This window comes from Lotus japonicus, chromosome 5 (genome assembly GCF_012489685.1).
Source record: "Lotus japonicus ecotype B-129 chromosome 5, LjGifu_v1.2".
Taxonomy (NCBI): domain Eukaryota; kingdom Viridiplantae; phylum Streptophyta; class Magnoliopsida; order Fabales; family Fabaceae; genus Lotus; species Lotus japonicus.
Window position 1 is genome coordinate 39923001 of NC_080045.1, and position 19025 is coordinate 39942025.

The 19025-nt window shown below is 36.5% G+C and overlaps 3 protein-coding genes across 4 annotated transcripts; 2 read left to right on the plus strand and 1 right to left on the minus strand.

Moving 5' to 3' along the window:
- Window positions 1-277: 277 nt before the first annotated feature.
- Window positions 278-3321, plus strand: LOC130717471 (uncharacterized). 2 transcript variants are annotated; one of them, XM_057567702.1, is made up of 2 exons: window positions 278-608; window positions 822-3321. In XM_057567702.1, exon 2 carries the CDS (start codon window positions 1144-1146, stop codon window positions 2068-2070), a length of 927 nt encoding a protein of 308 aa, XP_057423685.1. In that variant the 5' UTR covers window positions 278-608; window positions 822-1143; the 3' UTR covers window positions 2071-3321. The 2 variants fall into 2 exon arrangements, with proteins under 2 accessions (XP_057423685.1, XP_057423686.1); XM_057567703.1 differs by having other exon boundaries at window positions 281-1195; window positions 1337-3321.
- Window positions 3322-5762: 2441 nt separating this feature from the next.
- Window positions 5763-13865, plus strand: LOC130717638 (probable inactive histone-lysine N-methyltransferase SUVR2). The gene is made up of 10 exons (XM_057567953.1): window positions 5763-6029; window positions 6951-7204; window positions 7295-7342; window positions 7455-7848; window positions 8668-9833; window positions 9969-10231; window positions 11165-11231; window positions 11350-11400; window positions 12641-12737; window positions 13351-13865. The coding sequence occupies exons 2-10, from the start codon at window positions 7019-7021 to the stop codon at window positions 13380-13382; spliced, it is 2304 nt and encodes a 767-aa protein (XP_057423936.1). The 5' UTR covers window positions 5763-6029; window positions 6951-7018; the 3' UTR covers window positions 13383-13865.
- A 2104-nt stretch (window positions 13866-15969) lies between these two features.
- On the minus strand, window positions 15970-18650 carry LOC130720993 (uncharacterized). Its single transcript, XM_057571718.1, has 3 exons — window positions 16840-18650; window positions 16431-16680; window positions 15970-16342 (listed from the first exon to the last, which is right to left on the minus strand). Exons 1-3 carry the CDS (start codon window positions 17637-17639, stop codon window positions 16163-16165), a joined length of 1230 nt encoding a protein of 409 aa, XP_057427701.1. The 5' UTR covers window positions 17640-18650; the 3' UTR covers window positions 15970-16162.
- Window positions 18651-19025: the final 375 nt, after the last annotated feature.

Sequence of the window (19025 nt, forward strand, 5' to 3'; positions counted from 1 at the left end):
TCTGAGAATTTTGACCAGAACGTATGATGAAGGTAACAATTGCTTTGACTGAACTAATGAGAATTTCAACAATGATTTTGCAAATTTTACCCAAAAAAGAAAACAATGATTTTGCCATCACATCACATGTAGACCATCTTCCAGCGTTGAATGGAAGCAGCTAGGCATCACATGTAATAACAATGATTTTACCAAAAAGAGTAATGTTCCAGAGTATGCATAATCTGGGAGTACACCGAAACACCCTCCACCATAACCTAATAACCTCCATTGCTACTATCACCACCATTTAGTGTCCTTTGCCACTGTCTTCCCCATACTTTCATACTCAACCACCCAACACCCTCCACTGGCGCCACCCTCCATCACTACACACGCTGCCATTGCTATTATCGCCAACAATTATTCTTTCTTGCAATGGTGGTATTAGAATATAGCTAGAGTGCAAGGACCAAATCTTCAAATACTTCCTAGTTAGTTAGAAGAGTTAGTCTTGTGTATAAGTATCAGTGTCTTTGTAATGTTCAATTAACTTTTTACAATGTAAACCTTTACCCTTTGCTAGGGCTTCTATTAGCTTTTGGGTTTGGGTTTACAACTTTATCATGGTATCAGTAGACAAATTTCCGCATCTCTTTCACTGATTTCATCAATTGCCCACTGCAATTGATCATCTTTTTGACTGATTTTATCAATTGCTCCCTGCAATTGATCTTTGCTTTTGATTCCAGTTTCCGTTTCGATTTCGTTCTAGTTCCTTGTGATTTCCAGAATCATTACTCTGTTTCCTAATCTTCAAGCTCGTTTCTTGATGATTTCAGGGCGGAAACCTCCGATTCACCATCGCCACCGTCATCGCCTTCGATATACAGCGTTCAATCAGCGGAAACCACCGCCACTGTCATTGATCTCAGTTCATCTTCATCATCGATTTGAGCCTTCTTTTCTCATTCACAGAGGGTTTGATTTTGGGGTTTTCTACTTTTCTTCGATCAATCTGTGAGCTTCACTGCGATTGCTTCTTCAAGCTTCGGTGGTTGAGCTTCTGAGTTCGTCTTCTTTGTCGCGTGCTTCAAATTCGCGATTCTTCATCACTGCCTGCAAGATTGAATTTCAGATTCTTGATTTCTGGTGCATTCATCCATGGCGGCTCCTGGGATTCCGTTACCGTTCCGGCACCATATTCACAATCAAGGTTTTCAATCTTTCAGTTCTTTGATTAATTCAAGATTGCCTATTATCTTTTCTCGATTTCGGTTGGTTTTTGCGATTTCTGAATCGCCACCTTCGATTATCGATCATCAGCGTTCAAGTCTCAGATTGGATTCCATTTCAGAGTATCCATCTCGATTCTTGAAGCTTCAACCAAGATCTTTCGATCTTTCATCAAATTCTTATTGCGATTCTGGAGAATGCATGGTTTTTGATTTTCAAGCTCGAGTGTTGAGCTTCCATGGCGGCTATCCGTCATCATCACCGTTGACTGGTTCTACGGTTCATCAGTTCGATCTGCACAGGTTCTTCAATGGAGTTATCTTCTTCTCCGACCATTGCAACATGAACTTCATCGGAGTCATCGACTTCTCCGATTCTCAACGCCACCGGAGTCATCTCCTTCTTCGGTTGAAGTCTCTTCCCGGTGTCCATAGGAGATTCCGATCGATCCTTTCGTTGCTTGGCTCCTTCAGAAAGGGCTTCTTGGATTCTTCTTCATTTTCGGCATCGTCTCTTCTGCACACAGATTCATGGTTTGTGCATCAACCCTCTGCCATTGTTGTTCAGCCTGAGATTGTCTATGATCACACTGTTTCACAAGTTGTGGAGGTAACAATTTTCAAGACTGAATGTTCATTTTTAATGACTGAAATTCATCAATTTGTGAAACTCTGGTTTGGATTATGGAATCATTTTCTTGTTTGGCCGATTGTTTTGATATTGGTGTTTGATCCTGGAGGATTTTGGCTTTGTTCACAAGATGTTTGTGAAAAGTTTTTAGAGAATTTTTTCATGAAAGTTCAGTTTGATATTAGAGGGGTTTTCTGTTGTTCACAAGTTGGTTATGATAATTAATGCCACTGGAATTCACGATGTATATGTTATTGTTCCTGCTTTATCAACACCTGATGATAATAGAGTTGTTACTTTGGAAGTATATGTCTATGCAAGGAAATCTTCTGAGATTGGGATTGTAGAAGCCATTGTAGATCTTCAGCATCCAGGACTTAGCTCCCCTGATCTGGTTTTCACATGTATCACCTTCAAGAACATTGTTGTAGATGATGAACTATGTAACTTCATTACTGTTACATGTGGTATTGATGCAGTCCTCAGCTATATGAATGACAGTGGTGCACAAGGCAACAAAGTTGTAATCACAGATTGCTGCACGTTATTTTTTGCCTGAAAGAATCCAAGATTTCACTCGATGAAGATTCTGAATTTCCTTTTCTTTTACAAGATGTTTATCCTCAAAGTTTGCATAGAGAGTACCAGGTAACCGTTTTGGTTGTGAGAATTCAGAATCTAACACAAGTGAGATAGATATTGCCTCATGCAAGGGAGTGGAAACTGAACTAAATCAGCCAAGAGTGCAAGTCTCTTCTCCCTGGATCTCTTCTGGGAAGCTGTTTGGCCTTGTTTTTTTTTTTTTAGCAAAAGGACCAGTTACAAGTTCTGTTGTTTAGCCATTGAGGATTGCACTAGGAAATTCTATCAATTTAGCTAGAGTGCAAAGAAGTCAGAGTTCTCTTTCCTGCTGTACTTGCATTGTTATTGGTTCTGGTTGTCTCACATAGGTAAGCATTCATGCTGGGCTTGTTCTTCTGGAGCTACAAGGGATCCAAAAGCTAGCTCTGAGTAGATTCAGCCTTGTTTTCTTATGGTTTGGCATCTCAGTTCCACTTGTGTTTGTTGGTGGTCACATTGATTTTAAAAAAAAGTGATCTAGGATCTTGTGGAGACAAGCAAAATCCCCTGGCAGATACCAGAGCAGCATTGGTACATGAACTCATCATACTCATTGTTACTTGTGCTGCGATCACAATACTTCTTTGCTACTTCCAGCTGTGTAGTGTTTTTTTTTAGTACTTTTGTTCCTTGTATTTCAGCTCTGTTGTGTATTGGATAGTTATGTTCTCAAGCTTGGTAGTGTTAATATTAACCACTTCCAAGCTTGCGGGGATATTAGAATATAGCTAGAGTGCAAGGACCAAATCTTCAAATACTTCATAGTTAGTTAGAAGAGTTAGTCTTGTGTATAAGTATCAATGTCTTTGTAATGTTCAATTAACTTTTTAAAATGTAAACCTTTACTCTTTGCTATGGCTTTTATTAGCTTTTGGGTTTACAACTTTATCAGGTGGTGATAATGTAAAGCTACAAAGTCCACAACAACTTTAAATCCAAATCTAAGAATAAGAAAGAAAAAACTAACTCTGTATTTATAATATTGAAATAATATTTTAATATTTAATTTATTAAAATATAAAACTAAAACTCAACTCTAAGAGAGTCATACTTTTCAATTATCAACAAAATTATCGGTAGTTAAATTAGGCGTAATCTTAGCCTTGTTTAGTTTGACGTTAGAGTTAACGTACATGTGACTTCACGTATCTAAAGACGCCAACAAAGAAGTTAAAATTTGACATGTTGATCTACTGTGAATGGGAAAAACAATATTTTAACACATTGACTTTAATATAAATCTACGTTAAGTTGAACTCCATTCCTAACATCTTAAATTTTGGTTTTTAACACTATTCATGTAAACCATATGAATAATGTTAGGCTTAATTGCACTTTTGCTCCCTGATCTTTTATGTGTGATTTAGGCCCTTCCGTTAGTTAGCCGTCCAATTGCTAACGGTGGTTGCTATTTTCACCCTCCCTTTTACTAACCAAACCCCCTTATCAGAAATAAAAATAAAATAATAAAAAATAAACGAAATAAATTAAATAAAATTAATAGAAAATAAAAAAAAATTATAAATTAAAAAAAACTGAAAAAATATTTTTATAAAAATCAAAGAAAAAATAATAAAATAAATGAAATAAGTTAAATACAATTAATAGAAAATGAAAAAATATTTTTATAAAATCAAAGAAAAAACTGAATTTTTTTATAAAAATCAAAGAAAAAAATGTTTTTATAAAATCAAAGAAAATAACATATTTTTTTTAATTGAAGATAAAAATTTAAAAATAAAATAAAAGAAGAATTTGTTTCTATTTGCACCACCTACACTAAATTAAAAATAATTATTCTTTTATTTTATTTTTAAATTTCTATCTTCAATTAAAAAAAATATTTTATTTTCTTTGATTTTATAAAAACATTTTTTTCTTTGATTTTTATAAAAATATTATTTTCAGTTTTTTTTATTTTATAAAAATGTTTTTTCATTTTCTATTATTTGTATTTAACTTATTTCATTTATTTTATTATTTTTTCTTTGATTTTTATAAAAATATTTTTTTCAGTTTTTTTTTTTATTTTCTATTAATTGTATTTTATTTATTTCATTTATTTTTTTATTTTTTTGTTTAATTGCACTTTTGCCCCCTGATCTTTCACCTTTGTGCGATTTACCTCTATTTTTTTATTTTATTTTTATTTTTATTTCTGATATAGGGGTGTGGTTAGTAAAAGGGAGGGTGAAAATAGCAACCGTCGTTAGTAATTGGACGGCTAACTAACGGAAGGGCCTAAATCGCACATATTAATAGAAGAGGGAGAGAATTCGCTCATTTTAAAGATGAGGGAGGTAAATCGCACAAAGGTAAAAGATCAGGGAGCAAAAGTGCAATTAAGCCATAATGTTACTAACTCAAAATTAAGAACTCGGGTTGTGTGACTAGATAAATAGTCATAAGAAATCAATGTTAAAAACTCTTCTTCAATGCTTAAAAACATAATTTTTACTCACTTCGTTCATTTTTATAAGAACCAAACTAACTTTGCACATCCCTTAAGAAAGTTGGTTTGTATAATTTTTTGCATTAAATTTATTCTCAAATGTTGTTGAATTTCTAAAGTTATCCTTAAAATATCTCTTTCCATCATTAATGTATTTCCATATTTCTATAATTGAAATAATTAATACTATGACACAAAGTCTTATCTTATCCATGTAAAAAGGAACAACTCTCACCCCTCCTTAAATTTTTATAAAAATGAACGAAGGGACTAGAGAGTATTTATTAGTCTAATAACTCACTTCTGAAAACCAGGGATGAAGTTGCCCTTAATTCCCCAAATAAGAGAGCAATTAAATGAAAAAAGTAAGTTACAAACCGTTTTTTTTCTTCCATGAATACTACTCCCTCCGTTCCTATTTATAAGTCCATTTTACCCAATTCTCTTAGATTAAGAAAAATAGTTACAAGCAATAAATTTGTAAAAGAATTTATTCACTTTCCTAGATTACCCTTATTTAATTTCTTATAAATTTATCTCTCCAAGTTATTATTTCAAAATCTCATTGTCTTTTTCATATTAAATATGAGGATAGTTTTGAGAAAAAATAATTAATGCTTCATTGATATTGTAAATTGACTTATATTTAGGAACAAGAAAAATACAAAAAAATGACTTTATAATAAGGAACGGAGGGAGAAGAATAAGATGAAAAAAAGTACAACAAATGATTTCATGTTTTGCAAAACAACACCAAGCAAAAGCAGCAAACAACACTCACCAAAAAAGTGGATGAGTGGAAAATACAAAAAAAAACATATAAAATAGGGAATGTGAAAAGGCTGAAAGTGAAGGTAAAGTGGTGAGTGAGCAGTACACAGCATTGAGAAATGGTCAGCATTTCCATTTGGTGCCCTATTTTCACCCAGCTCGTCTTTCTCCCTCTCCCTCCCTCCTCACCACAATGATCACCATTCACAAACCCACCTCACTCTAGATCTTCTCCTCTTTCGCTTCATTCTCATTTCACATTCACATTCACAGTGTTGCTCTCACTCCGCAAAAATCGTCATCGTTTTCAACCCCCTACATTGCTTTCTCTTCTCCCGAGGTTCAAGATCTTCTCTTTTTCGCATTTTACTGTGAAATATAGCATCTGCATGCCTTTGTGTTTGTGTTTTTTCTTGTGGGTCGTTTGTGGTTTTGAGTCGCTTCCAGGTTTTGATTGTTGGACTGAATTTCTATGTGGTAAAGTTAGTGTCTTTTGTGTTAGAATCTTCCATCCTTGAGGTTTTTAAATAATGGGTATGAATCTGCATGTGTAACTACTGACTCTGAGAAAAAGGGCTTTTCCAAGTTTTCCTTTTTCAAGAGCTTAATTCAGGGAATGAGGGTGTGTTATTGTGCTTAATTTTTCTTTGGGTTGTCATTTCCCTTTTTGGGTTGGCATTAACACATATTACATGAGGAGCAAGAGTACTTGCTGTCTGTTGCACTAGCTCCTTTGAAATGTGCTAGATGATATGGATAGTGGTTGCTCTGATTATTCAGTTATGTGTTAATTTTATGTGGTGTGCTTTATTTCTCTTTAAACTTCAAGTCAAGGTCCTATCTATGGACATTGGAGCCTCCTAAAAAAGATCTAATTGAAGGAATATGGTGATTGAGAAGTTGAAAGATACCTTCGATTATGATTCCTTTGGAATGTATAGTTTATTGTAAGAAAGGAGGCCTAGAAAAGGTTTATATTCTGCTAATTTGGTTTCCTTAGAAAGGATTTTGATGGTGTAAGAATCTGTACTGTATCTATGTCAAAATATGAAGTTTGCACGGCATGGCACTTATCTTCTTATTTGTTATCTGGATTTCAATTATATGTGTCTATTTTTCCATTTCGTTTTGAATAGTTGGGTTACTGATATTTTTTATTTTCCCCTGCTTCTGCTTTCTATGTTACTACCAGTAGAATCTGTTGGGCATCTAGCTTAATTACTATTTACTAATAAATCATATTTTGTATTTCCTATAATAGAAATCCTTGGAATTGAAGCATTTTACATCTGAGAGCCTGAAGTTAAAGAAGCTGTTGGCTGATTTTAAATGGCGCCTCCCAATCCAAAAGTTGTAGCGGCCTACCGTGCAATGGCACCTCTTGGGATCACTGAATCACAAGTGAAACCAGCATTAAAGAAACTCCTCAAACTGTATGATAAAAAATGGGAACTTATTGAGGAAGATAACTATAGAGCTCTACTCGATGCTATATTTGATGATGACGGACCTAAGGTGTATTTCCCACTTGCTAATTTCTTTTTTTGGCTCCACACACTATGATCATCCTGCGAGTACTTACTTCTGTTGGATTTTTATTAACAGGAGCCAGAACAGGTGCCAGAACAGAAAAAGAGAAGCAAGAAAGTTAATGTACATAATATACATCATTCCAACATTCTTTTTTGTCTGAGTTAATCTGCATTACTTTATTGGTTTCATGCATATAGCTGATGAAATGTCTTCTGCATTTTCAAACATCCAGGAAGAAGAGATGGAGTATGAAGAAGCGCAGATGCATGTTGAATCAGCCCGACCTTTGAAAAAGCTACGTTTAAGAGGCCAAGAGAGTCAGCCTTTGCATCCTCTGTCAAACAGTTCTCCTAGCTCAGCTGGCCCTTCAGTAAGGAACGATGCACGACCGGTTTCATCACAAGATGGTATTGTTGACAAGGGAAAGCAATCTGTATCTCCCCAAGTTTCTCTCAGAGGGAGAAGACATATATCTGAAAGGGCATCACAAACAGTTGACCAAGGAAAGTTTCTGTTGTCGGACAACCAAATGCCTCATACTCATGCAATGATCATACCCAAGGATGAACCTATTGATGAATTGCCTGATTATGAGCTTCCCATTTCTGTGATTCCTCCTCAACCTGGTATTCAGTGAACTTTTCCTCGATGACAAGTTTCTTGCTGTTTGTTTTTAGTGACTTGACATCCTAAGTATGATTGGCATGCTCCAATTATAGTTTGCGAACCATGGTTTTACTCATTAGGGAAGCAACTTTCTTTTTCTTCCTTTCAAAGTTCAAACAGAACCCAACTGTAGTTTTGTCAAACATGTTATTTGTGGATGAAACTCTGTTTGCAAACCTAAAACCTTGAATTACAATTCAAACATGGTCAACTTTAGTTTATTTGCTTGGTAGTATTGTGAATTAGGCAGAAATATTTTCTTATGGAAATGCAGGAAAATCTTTTAACACCACAGTGCCTCAAAGTAATAAAGAAGTCTATGCTCAAAAAATTGTTTTGGCTGTAAATCGGCTTTTCACCTGAATCTGAATATTATCCAGCTCTTTAAGTCCCAGCATTTTTGTCATGGTGTTTGACTGTTTGTATAATTGGATCGCATTAGTTGTTAACTGATAGAACTGAGGCGTTGTGGCCCTGCCATATGCTGTAATTAGCATATGCAACTTGCAATTCTTTACTGAGCTATGACTTATCTAGAAAGTTTGTCATAAGATGCTCTACGGTGGCCGTGCTTATATGTGTAGAAGGAGCAATTTTTCTGGTCTGGCATCTGATTGGTCTTATTTCTAAGTCCAAAACCAAATAGAACGTCACTTCTGTGTCACACACATTATTATTACTATTGTTGGATTGCCATTTTTTCTTTTAGTTACTCTGTTGCCAATCCATTTAACATTCGTTCTGTAATGAGGTTGTTAATTTTTTTTCCCTTATTGAAGATCCATCAAGTTTAAGGGGCTCATCAGTGAAGAATGGTGTAACTGGAATGAAAGATGGCCATGTTAACGCGGCATCATCACACCGCAGTGATGGAGATATTCTTCATTCGTCGAATGAAGAAGCAACATCTAATGTAGAGATAGCATCTTCAACTCTGGGAGAAGTGAAACTTTCTCTGAGCTGCAGCTCAGCTCTCTGGGGACCAGATTTTCATATGCCTAGTCGAGATCATCTTCTAGAAATGCTGGAGGATAAGTGTCTGCGATCATATAAAATCACTGACCCAAAGTTTTCTGTTCAGAACCTGTTGAAAGATATATGTGACTGCATGCTGGAACTCAGATCTAATTCAAATGATGACTCACAAGAATGTTCTTTAACAAGGGTTGATACATTAAAGGAATCTGAGGCACATGGCACTAGTGTTGGGGAAAATAAAAATCTGGACGTGTTTACTCATTCATCAAATGGATCAATCAATATTAAGTCATCTGCAAATATTGTTTCACCCCGAAGTCCCTTTTCTTTAGCTGACCTGAATGGTCTGGATGATACCATAGCAGTTACGAATATTTTTTCACAAAATGATGTCAGAAAGGAGTTGGAGGATCCAAATTCACGTAGTTTAGTGGTTGTTCCTCAGCATCAGCTTACAGAAGATAATATTAGGTCATTTCATGATGTTAATGATCTTACCAAAGGAGAAGAAAATGTTCAAATTTCATGGGTGAATGAAGCTACTAATGATTTCCTACCGTGTTTTAACTACATGCCCCAAAACCTTGTTTTCAAAGATGCTTGTGTTAACATTTCTCTATCTTGTATCGGGGGTGAGGATTGTTGTTCAACATGTCACGGCAATTGTGTCTTGTCGTCTACACCCTGTGCCTGTGCGAATAAAACTGGGGGTGAATTTGCATACACAGCTCAAGGCCTACTGAAGGAAGAGTTTTTGGAAGAGTGCATTGCCATCGGTCGCAACCCTCGTCAACATGACTTCTATTGCAAGGATTGCCCACTTGAAAGATACAAGACTGAGGGCTGTTTAGAACCATGTAAAGGACACTTAAAGAGGAAGTTTATTAAAGAATGCTGGAGCAAATGTGGCTGTGGTAAACTATGTGGAAATCGGGTTACCCAACGAGGAATTACTAGCAATTTGCAGGTGGGGTGTTTAAGAAATCTTTGCCACTAGTAAATAAATACATTTTCTTGAATCTTGATGCTTGGCTTATATTCTTATGTTGCTTCTTAGTATAACATTATCACAATGTTTTCTCTAATAATATCCGGATCTCAGGTATTTTTCACTTCAGAAGGAAAAGGATGGGGTCTTCGCACCTTAGAGGACCTGCCAAAAGGTGCATTTGTGTGTGAGTTTGTTGGAGAGATTTTAACCATTAAAGAGTTGCATGAGAGGAGCATGAAATGCACTGAAAACGGGAAACACACTTACCCCATTTTGCTAGATGCGGATTGGGATTCTGTATTTGTAAAAGATGAAAAAGCTCTATGCTTGGATGCAACATCCTTTGGTAACACTGCTAGGTTTATCAATCACAGGTATCAACTCTCTCACCTATGGTTTCAGATTCGACAATTAGGGTTCAAGTGTAGGGTAAGCAAGCAAGCAATTAATTCAGACATTCATGGTTGCAAAATGTTGAAAGTCAATCCTACAGCTCTAAATTTGGTTGTCATGTTTTAAACAGATAACTTGTGCTTTGTAGTTTATCCAGTATAAATGATGGTTTTGTTCTAATACAATTTCTTACTGCTATTTTTCAATGGACATGATTACGTGGTCATGCTTTTTCCTGATGTAGGAAAAAACTGAAGCCAAGCTTGCTTTCTTTTTTCTTTCCTGGATGCTTGTTTGTACTATTTGGCATTTGCCTATTATATATAGATTTGGTATTTCCAAAAAAAAAATCATTCATGCAACTGTTTGTTCTATATTCACATGAGGAAAAATTATACTTATTTTGAATTTGGATGCTTCATAGGATAACAAAATGACCATCCTAAGAAAAAATCAGAAGGAACAAATTCAACTCAAGCAATGAACAAAAAAGGCGAATATGAGAAAAATTACTTGAGTTTTTAGAAGTAGTTTATATATATATATATATATCTTTTTAATTTATAACTTCTAATTATCTGAAGAGCAAAGGAAACTTTTTTTATGTAATTGTTATGCATGAGAATTAATTAATTCTCTGTAGACTGAAGTTATGAAATACAAAATCTGAAAAAGAATTAGGATAGAAGGGGTCCAAATTAACTAAGTACTGATAAAAAAAGATAGCAACTGCATTTGAGACTAAGCTTTGTTCGATATGCATGTTTCAGATGTTGATTATGCATGCATATGGTTTGATACTTGTGATTATGTCCTGTCAATGTTGGGCTTCTGTGAAAGAGTGGCTAGGCAATCATTTGCCACATTATTCAGACATTTAACCTCTGTAACTTTTTGTTTTCTCTTTTTTCCAGATGCTATGATGCAAACTTGGTTGAGATCCCAGTCGAAGTTGAGACCCCAGATCATCACTACTATCATGTGAGAAGTTAGCTATTCCTTGAAGTTCCATCTGCAGTTTTTAGAATTGCTTTTTATTGGCATGATAGACTCTATAGCATATTGCTCACTGATGCTTTTAAGGTGTTACAATGTGCAGTTAGCCTTTTTCACTTCCCGAAAAATAGCTGCACAGGAAGAGCTCACTTGGGTAAGCATGGTTATGTAACTTTGTTTTTGGTGAATGGGCCTATCTTCAAATCTTTTTGGTCTTTATTATTATTTACTTTTTTCAAGTAGGAGACAAATTAACAACTAACTATGAGGCACAGATATGAACATTGGACACGGCACAGACATTGGCACGTTAATATCTGAAATATAGGACCGGACACTATACATGTGTTTGTTAGAGAGGAATTAATCTTAACCATCCTTGCATTATTGCATGGTCAAAATTAGCTTTTCTTTCTTGTCATGTTCTCACTTGATACACCCCTCTGCACACATTATGCAGGGGTGCAAGAGTGAACATCGGAAGAAATGATATTCCCAAATGTAGTGTAACGGTGACCTATTGTAACATTTTTCAGGTTTTAACCTATTTTTTATAATTTAACTTTTTTTGCAAGTTATTTAAAAAAAATCATTTTTTAAAAGGAGTTGTATCATTCAAGTGTCATACCTTATTGAGTAGTGCTAGCAACACTATCTTTAACAATCTCTCATTGGTTGATTGAAATTCATGGGAGTCCCACTAAATTAGATGTGTGGCCCATATTTTTAGTGGACCCCACATGAATTTATACCAATCAATGAGAGTGTTGAAAAAAGTATTGCTAGCATTTTTCTACCTTATTTGAATGTCGGCTGGGTGTGTCTAAGCCGTGTCGGTTAAGTGTCCAAGAGGGGTCAGCTAAGTGTCCAAGTCGACAATCTTTTTTTTTAATAGGACACCTGATGAGGAGTGTCTGAGTCTCTGAGACATGTCATATGTGTCCAGTGTTATCGTATATCAGCCATGGCGCCACCATTGTGGAATCTCATGGCAGGTTTTTGGCTCTCTGCTATGGCCGATATCCTGCCTTAATCTGCCATCATCTGCCATCATTATTTGACAAATATGGTGGGATTTTGGCTCTCCGCTATCCACCATTAACAACATGTGTTATAGGGGTGCTGGTAAAGTGTCCGACATTCTAACACCTTAAGAAGTGTTTGTGTATAGGAATCAGGTAACAAGGTTGAGATAATTTGATTTGTTCATTTTCTAAATAATTTTCTAGTTGTTTATGTTTATTTAGTTGACAAATGCTATGTACTCTGGTTCTTGGTTAGTTGGCAGACCATTTAGTATGTCCTCAATCTGGGTAGTTCATGTTCTTGAAACCATTTAATTAATCTAGTAATCAACTGTTTCCCTAAAGCTTATGTTCGAGTTGTTTCTGCAGGATTATGGCATTGACTTCCATGACCATGATCAACCTATAAAGCTGTTCGAGTGCAGATGTGGCAGTAAATTCTGCAGGAATATGAAGCGGTCAAATAGTAAGTTCAGTCTGCCCCTGATGGGTAATGGGTAGAATTTCTCTCATCATTAGGAAGGGGACCCACCCTTCATCTTCTCTATTGCTATTGTCAATTCCTAAGCTTTAGCCTTCTCTACTTTATTGCTATATTTGTTTTTTTGTGTTGCGTATGTTTAGTTTCAACTACAATGATTATTATGAAATACGATGCATCCACTGGTGTATTGGTCTGGCTTTCTATGTGATTGATGCTAATCTTTTTTTCAGCAGATCTATATATGATTTGTGATGTCATTTAATATGAAACTCTAAATATATTTTTATAAAATATAGCCATATAGGAATACCGAATACCTACAAAAAGATCATATAGAAACCTTGATTATTACTTCAAGCTGATGCCTGATTTGATAGCATTAGGCTTTGCGCAGCTTTGCTGGGTTGATTGTTGGAAAGGCTAGTCACTTATGAAATGGAAATTTTAAATTTGATTTAGTCTTTTGTTGTAGGAACCGTTAGGTAACTTGTTGCCTTCCTTCTTGAGGGTCCACATAGCTTATATATTGACTTGCAGAGTGCAGACTTATATTTGATTGTTTTCAGTAATTACTTTTGTCACTGTTATCATGCAGGGTCCATCAGATCTGCTTCGATTGCAAGCTGATAGCCATTCTCTGTGAAACCAAGTTTTTTGTCTCACCCATGCTTACTGCATTGGTGCCTTTGTCCTCTATCTGGGATCTTTGTTTAGTCTGTAGTTGAGGACTATGTATAGTACAGCTTTCTGAAAACTACTAGGCACTCTTGTGTGGCCAAGAAAGAAAAGACTTAACGTTTTGGTCCCTTCAGATGCATGTCTCGTCAGTTTGGACATCCCTTAAAAATATATCGAAATCGTCATTCAATGTTAAATGTTAATTTGATATTGAAGGATAATTTTGATATATTTATCATATTTTGTTCAGATTAATGACATTTTGTTAGGTGAGACAAAAGTAGATGTTTACATAGAAAGATCATTTTGTAGTAGTGAAGTTGAATATGTATGTATCTAACTGCGGCATTTGTAGGGCTTTTAACCTTTGAATATCAACTTGCAGGTGTTTGGAATTTTATTTTGTGAAAAATTAAAAATATTAAAAATGTATGTTATATCGTTTTCGACGAATTGGCCATGATTTATTGTATTGGCTGTTATTAAATCTGTAATTTTTTTACCAAAAAATATTTTCTAAAAACAATTCTTAAGACCAAAGTAGATGTTTGCTTAAAATATGTAGGGCAGTGCTGAACTTAATTGTTTAAATGTCTAACGGCAGCATCTGTAGGTCTTTTTTTCAAAATCTTTGTTGAATATCAACAAGTCAACATACGTTTGGAATTTTATCAAGTTATGCATTTCTACGAACGAATTGGTAAAAAATATTTTTCAATTATTTAACGGGTGAATGGTCACTTTCGTCCCTAAAGTTACAGGCGTCGGGCATTTTAGTCCCTATTCTGTTGAAATGTCGCCCGTGGTCCCTAAAGTTGCAAAACGTCAATCACTTTAGTCCCTAGCTCAGATTCCGTTAGTGAACGTTAACAGGAAGGGTGATTTGGCACGTTAAGTGCCCTAATAGACTCGCCACGTGGATTTAAATATTGGAATTTTTTTTGGAAAAACTTAAAAAACTTCAATTTAGTCCCCAACCAAAATCCACATATCAGAAATGCTTCAACCTCTCTATCATCTTCTTCCTCCTCATCTTCTTCCCAGGCTTAGATAACAATCACAACACAAAATTTTCATCCCAGCAAGCAAAATGTACTGTATATGTTTATGATTTCACAAAAGAACATTGGCACCAAAACAAAAAAGAATTATAAGACACACAATAGATAGATCTAACAGGAAAAAGCCTTTAACCCCAAAATATACTGTCCAAACAACAATCCCAATCAGATAGGCGTTGAATAAATCTTTCAAAGTAAAAGAGTAGAATTCAATCAACCACAAGTAAATGAAATTGATGGGTATAGGTGTTAAAATTCAAAACCCACGACCTCCATCTCAATAATTCAATGTTTATATATGTCTTCTCCATATTTCTCCAATTATTTTCAAAAGACCCAAAACTTGACAGACCCATTTTTATTATTCGTTCAATTTGAAGTCAAAGCACGGAAATTTGAAGTCAAATTGAAAAAATTGATCAGAAAGTCTCATCAGTAAAGTGTAAATAACACCCAGAAACAAATCAAATCAAAGATGAAAACTTTGCATCAAAAAAATCCGAAATAAAAGCTTCATCATCAACTCATTTGGCCTCACTATTTTCATTTTCACATCCGAAACCCTAAAACCAAAACCCATAAACAAAATAACTCTAAAAACACTTTCTTTCCCAAATCCTCTACACTTTTGATGCAGCATGTTCGCGAATCTGGGTTTTGGGGTCATATCCGGAATCCACCCTAAACCCAGAAACCCCATAAGACTATTTTTCCTTTTCGTTCTTATCCTCCATAAATGGAAATGGTGGTAGCTATGGGGTTTCACAGAGTCTAAAACTCAGATCAAACCAGATCTACTTTTGCAGGGTCTCAAACCTGGATCGAGAGGGAGAAAGTGATGGTTATGGTGGATGTTGAAGAAGGGAAATTGGGTATGGTGGTGGCTATGGAGTTTCACGGTGGGGTTACATGGTGATTTCTTAAATTTTTTTTTTTTTTTTGATGATCTGGTTCATGAATGAGATGATGAAGAAAAAAGAGAGTTTTTATGTTTATGTTAATTTCCTGGGTTTTGAAGAAGTGTAATGATGAGGAGGAAGAAGATGATGAAGAGGTTGAAGCATTTCTGATATGGGGATTTTGGTTGGGGACTAAATTGAAGTTTTTTTAGTTTTCCCAAAAAAAATTCCAATATTTAAATCCACGTGGCGAGTCTATTAGGGCACTTAACGTGCCAAATCACCCTTCCCGTTAACGTTCACTAACGGAATCCGAGTTAGGGACTAAAGTGATTGACGTTTTGCAACTTTAGGGACCACGAGCGACATTTCAATAGAATAGGGACTAAAATGCCCTACGCCTGTAACTTTAGGGACGAAAGTGACCATTCACCCATTATTTAACAGTTAATTTATTCTATTCATAAATCCTTTTCAGTTTTTAAGAAGGGTATTTGTTTATGAAAGAATGATGATTTATACCATGGAATATGGCATTTTTCATTCGTGTACATGAAAGTTTGTCTGATTCGCAACTTGAGGTGAAAATATTGGCGATAATGAGTTGAGGAAATGGATAAGAATACTGAGTGCTGATAGTATCAAGCAATATTATTATGCTATACACTTGATCGCCAAAAGAACAGTGTGCTGCTACTGCTAGAAATGCGTTATAAACAGAAGCAATGAGTGACAGATCAATATTTGTTATGTGCTTGGAGTTTGTTAACTATTTGACAGAAACAGTAGCTGATGATAGTGATTCCCTGCCATGAGGCCTGCAAAGGATTTCATGCTCTGAAGTAGAAGGCATGATTGGTCTAATGCCCCCTGGATTGAGAGGAAAAAGGGTTTTGTAGTAACCATCCATGATTTCTTCAAAATTACAAGTAGCTGCAACATTAGGAATCTGTCCAAGAACAAAAACACACACCTTAGTATATGTTATCTTATTCATCACAAATAACACAATTGAGAGGGTAACCTCCATATCATACCTGATAAATGTCACGCATGTAAGCATGCAGATTGGTGTACTCACACAACTTCTTCTTGGTACATCTGAAAAGAACATTATAAGCAAGATCAAACCGAATCAAAGTAGTGAACAGGCACACATCTACAAGGGTCAGTGTCTCTCCACACAAGTAGCGAGAATTCCCCAAGTGAATCTCCAACTTGTCCAATGTAGAAAACAAGCCATTCACAGCTCTATCATAAGCTTCTTGACTCTGAGCAAAGCCACACCTGCAATCAATTGCAGCAACACACCAAAATTCAATAACCAATCAAACAAGAATCTCGAACCTTTATTAAGGGATAATTTGTACTCATTTACTAACAACTAACATTTGCTTTAAAAAAAAATAAAAATCTAGTCTCAAATTTTGGATCTTTTTACCATACCTGTAAACCCCATTATTCACATTTGGATAGATCACTCTATACCATTCATCAATCTTATCTTTCAATTCAGGGGGTGAGAGATTCAAACCCGGGTTCCGGGCCAACCCGTTTAACCCGGAATTGAAAAACTCGATTATGTCATAGCTCTCGTTGCAGACAACGTCTTTTGAATCGCTATCCCACAACATTGGCACTGTGGATCTTCCATCATACCCATCTCTTCGAAGCTTGTAAACTTCCTTCAATGTCTTGCATCCATTCGCCCTGTCCAAACTCGGGCTAATGACCCGACCCGTGTCTGACCCGTTTGCTCGTTTGAACTCCCACGACCCGTCCTGACCCGGCGACGCAACGGAGACCGGCACGGCGTCTTCTAGACCCTTCAGCGCGCGCACTATGAGGGTGCGGTGGGCCCACGGGCACGGCAGGCCGACGTAGAGGTGGAGTTTGCCGCGCGGCGGAGGGCCGGAGAATCGGAATCTGGAAGCGGGCCTGGAGTAACCACCGGAAGGGTCAGAGGGAGCTAGCTGGGACATCATGAGCTTCCATGTGGTGTTCCAGGCGGTGCGCACGGTGGCGACGAGGAGTCCCGGTGGCAGCGACTGCCCCCAGAGAAGTTTGGTGATCGAACTCACCACGGAAGAAGAGTTAACGTTCTGGTTGTTGCCGTCGTTGTTGAGTGACATTCTCAGGCTGGGGCGGGTGGTGTGGCGTCCGGTGAGTCTCCGGCGACGGGAAGAGGTCGCCGGAGGAATGGCAGAGAGGTGATGAGAGAGAGTGGGAGAAGTGCAGGACGACATCGTTTCGGGAATTAGATTTCCCACCCCCTGTTTTAGAATTGCCACCCTAGCCTTTTTAAAAAAATGTCGGGACTACCCTCCGGGACTTAAACCTCCATACCAGTCCAGAGGTTGATGTTCTGGACTAGTCCGAGAGTTAAAAGTTCGGATTCTTTAGTTACAGTTAAAATAACATGATCGGTGTCGTGGTCGTCTTGGAGGACTTGCCTCACGAATTGTTGGGTTGAAATGTTTGGTTTGTAATTGTGGTGGTGGTTGAGATTGTAATTGATGAATATGCCTTTTGGTTTGGTTTTAACTTACTGCATTCTGCTGCTTGGTAAGAGTTATCCAGGACTTTAAGTTTCGAATCTATCCAGGACTTTAAGTTTCGGATCAATCCAGGACTTTAAGTTTCGGATCAATCCAGGACTATAAGTTTCGGACTGCTTCATAATTAAATTTACCACCCCCTTTTTTAGACGTCCGAGAGTTGAAAAACCGGATTAATATGAAACTTCAAGATTCGGATCTTTCAAACCAGATACTGTCACAAAGACAGAAACGTGAAAATGCAGTGACAATAATATGGGACAAACAGACCTCGTTACAATACTGAAAGAAAATATTCTTGCTAATAATATGGTTACAGACATGGTTACAGACATGGTTACAACATTACAAACATGAATCATATTATCAATCTTCTGTTATGTCTGTTAAATCAAAGTTGGTAATAACACGAGGACCCATCCAAACAGTGTGTTCAGCCATAAATGGGGGGTGGTTGGGTGGTTGAGGAGTTTATGCAGGTCATAATGGTGGTGAGGTAGGTGAAGCTATGGAGTAATGGTGCTGAAAAAGGTGGTAGAATCTGTCAGAGGTGTCCAGAAGTTGAAGTTTCATACTAATCCGAAGGATGAAGTTTCGTACTGATCCGAAGGTTGAAGTTTCGGACTAAAACACGGAGGGACAATATTGGTTTTTCCCCACTTTTAAATGGGGTGGGAAATCTAAAACAGGGGGTGGGAAATCTAATTCTCCATCGTTTCTGAGCGGCGCCACGTCATTCATTGTATTTTATTCAGTTTAAAATTTAGGCTTATATATGTTTTAGTCATCGAAAATCTAGCAAATGTTAATCGTCCCCCAAATAATAGTTCAAGGTGATACGTGGGTTGAGTGAGTGAGGTCTATGGATTAATTCGTGAAGGTTGTAATTTATCTTTCTGATGTAGCTCTTAACTTTTACTCCCTTGAAATATACATTGTTATTTGTTTTAGTGTTTGTGATTATGTTTTGCTTATGCAACTCACAAAATGATGACTAACACTTCCAACTAAAAGTGCATACGAGTTGAGTTGGATGAAACTAGTTCGGATTTGGTTGGGTCTGATTTTAAGAGT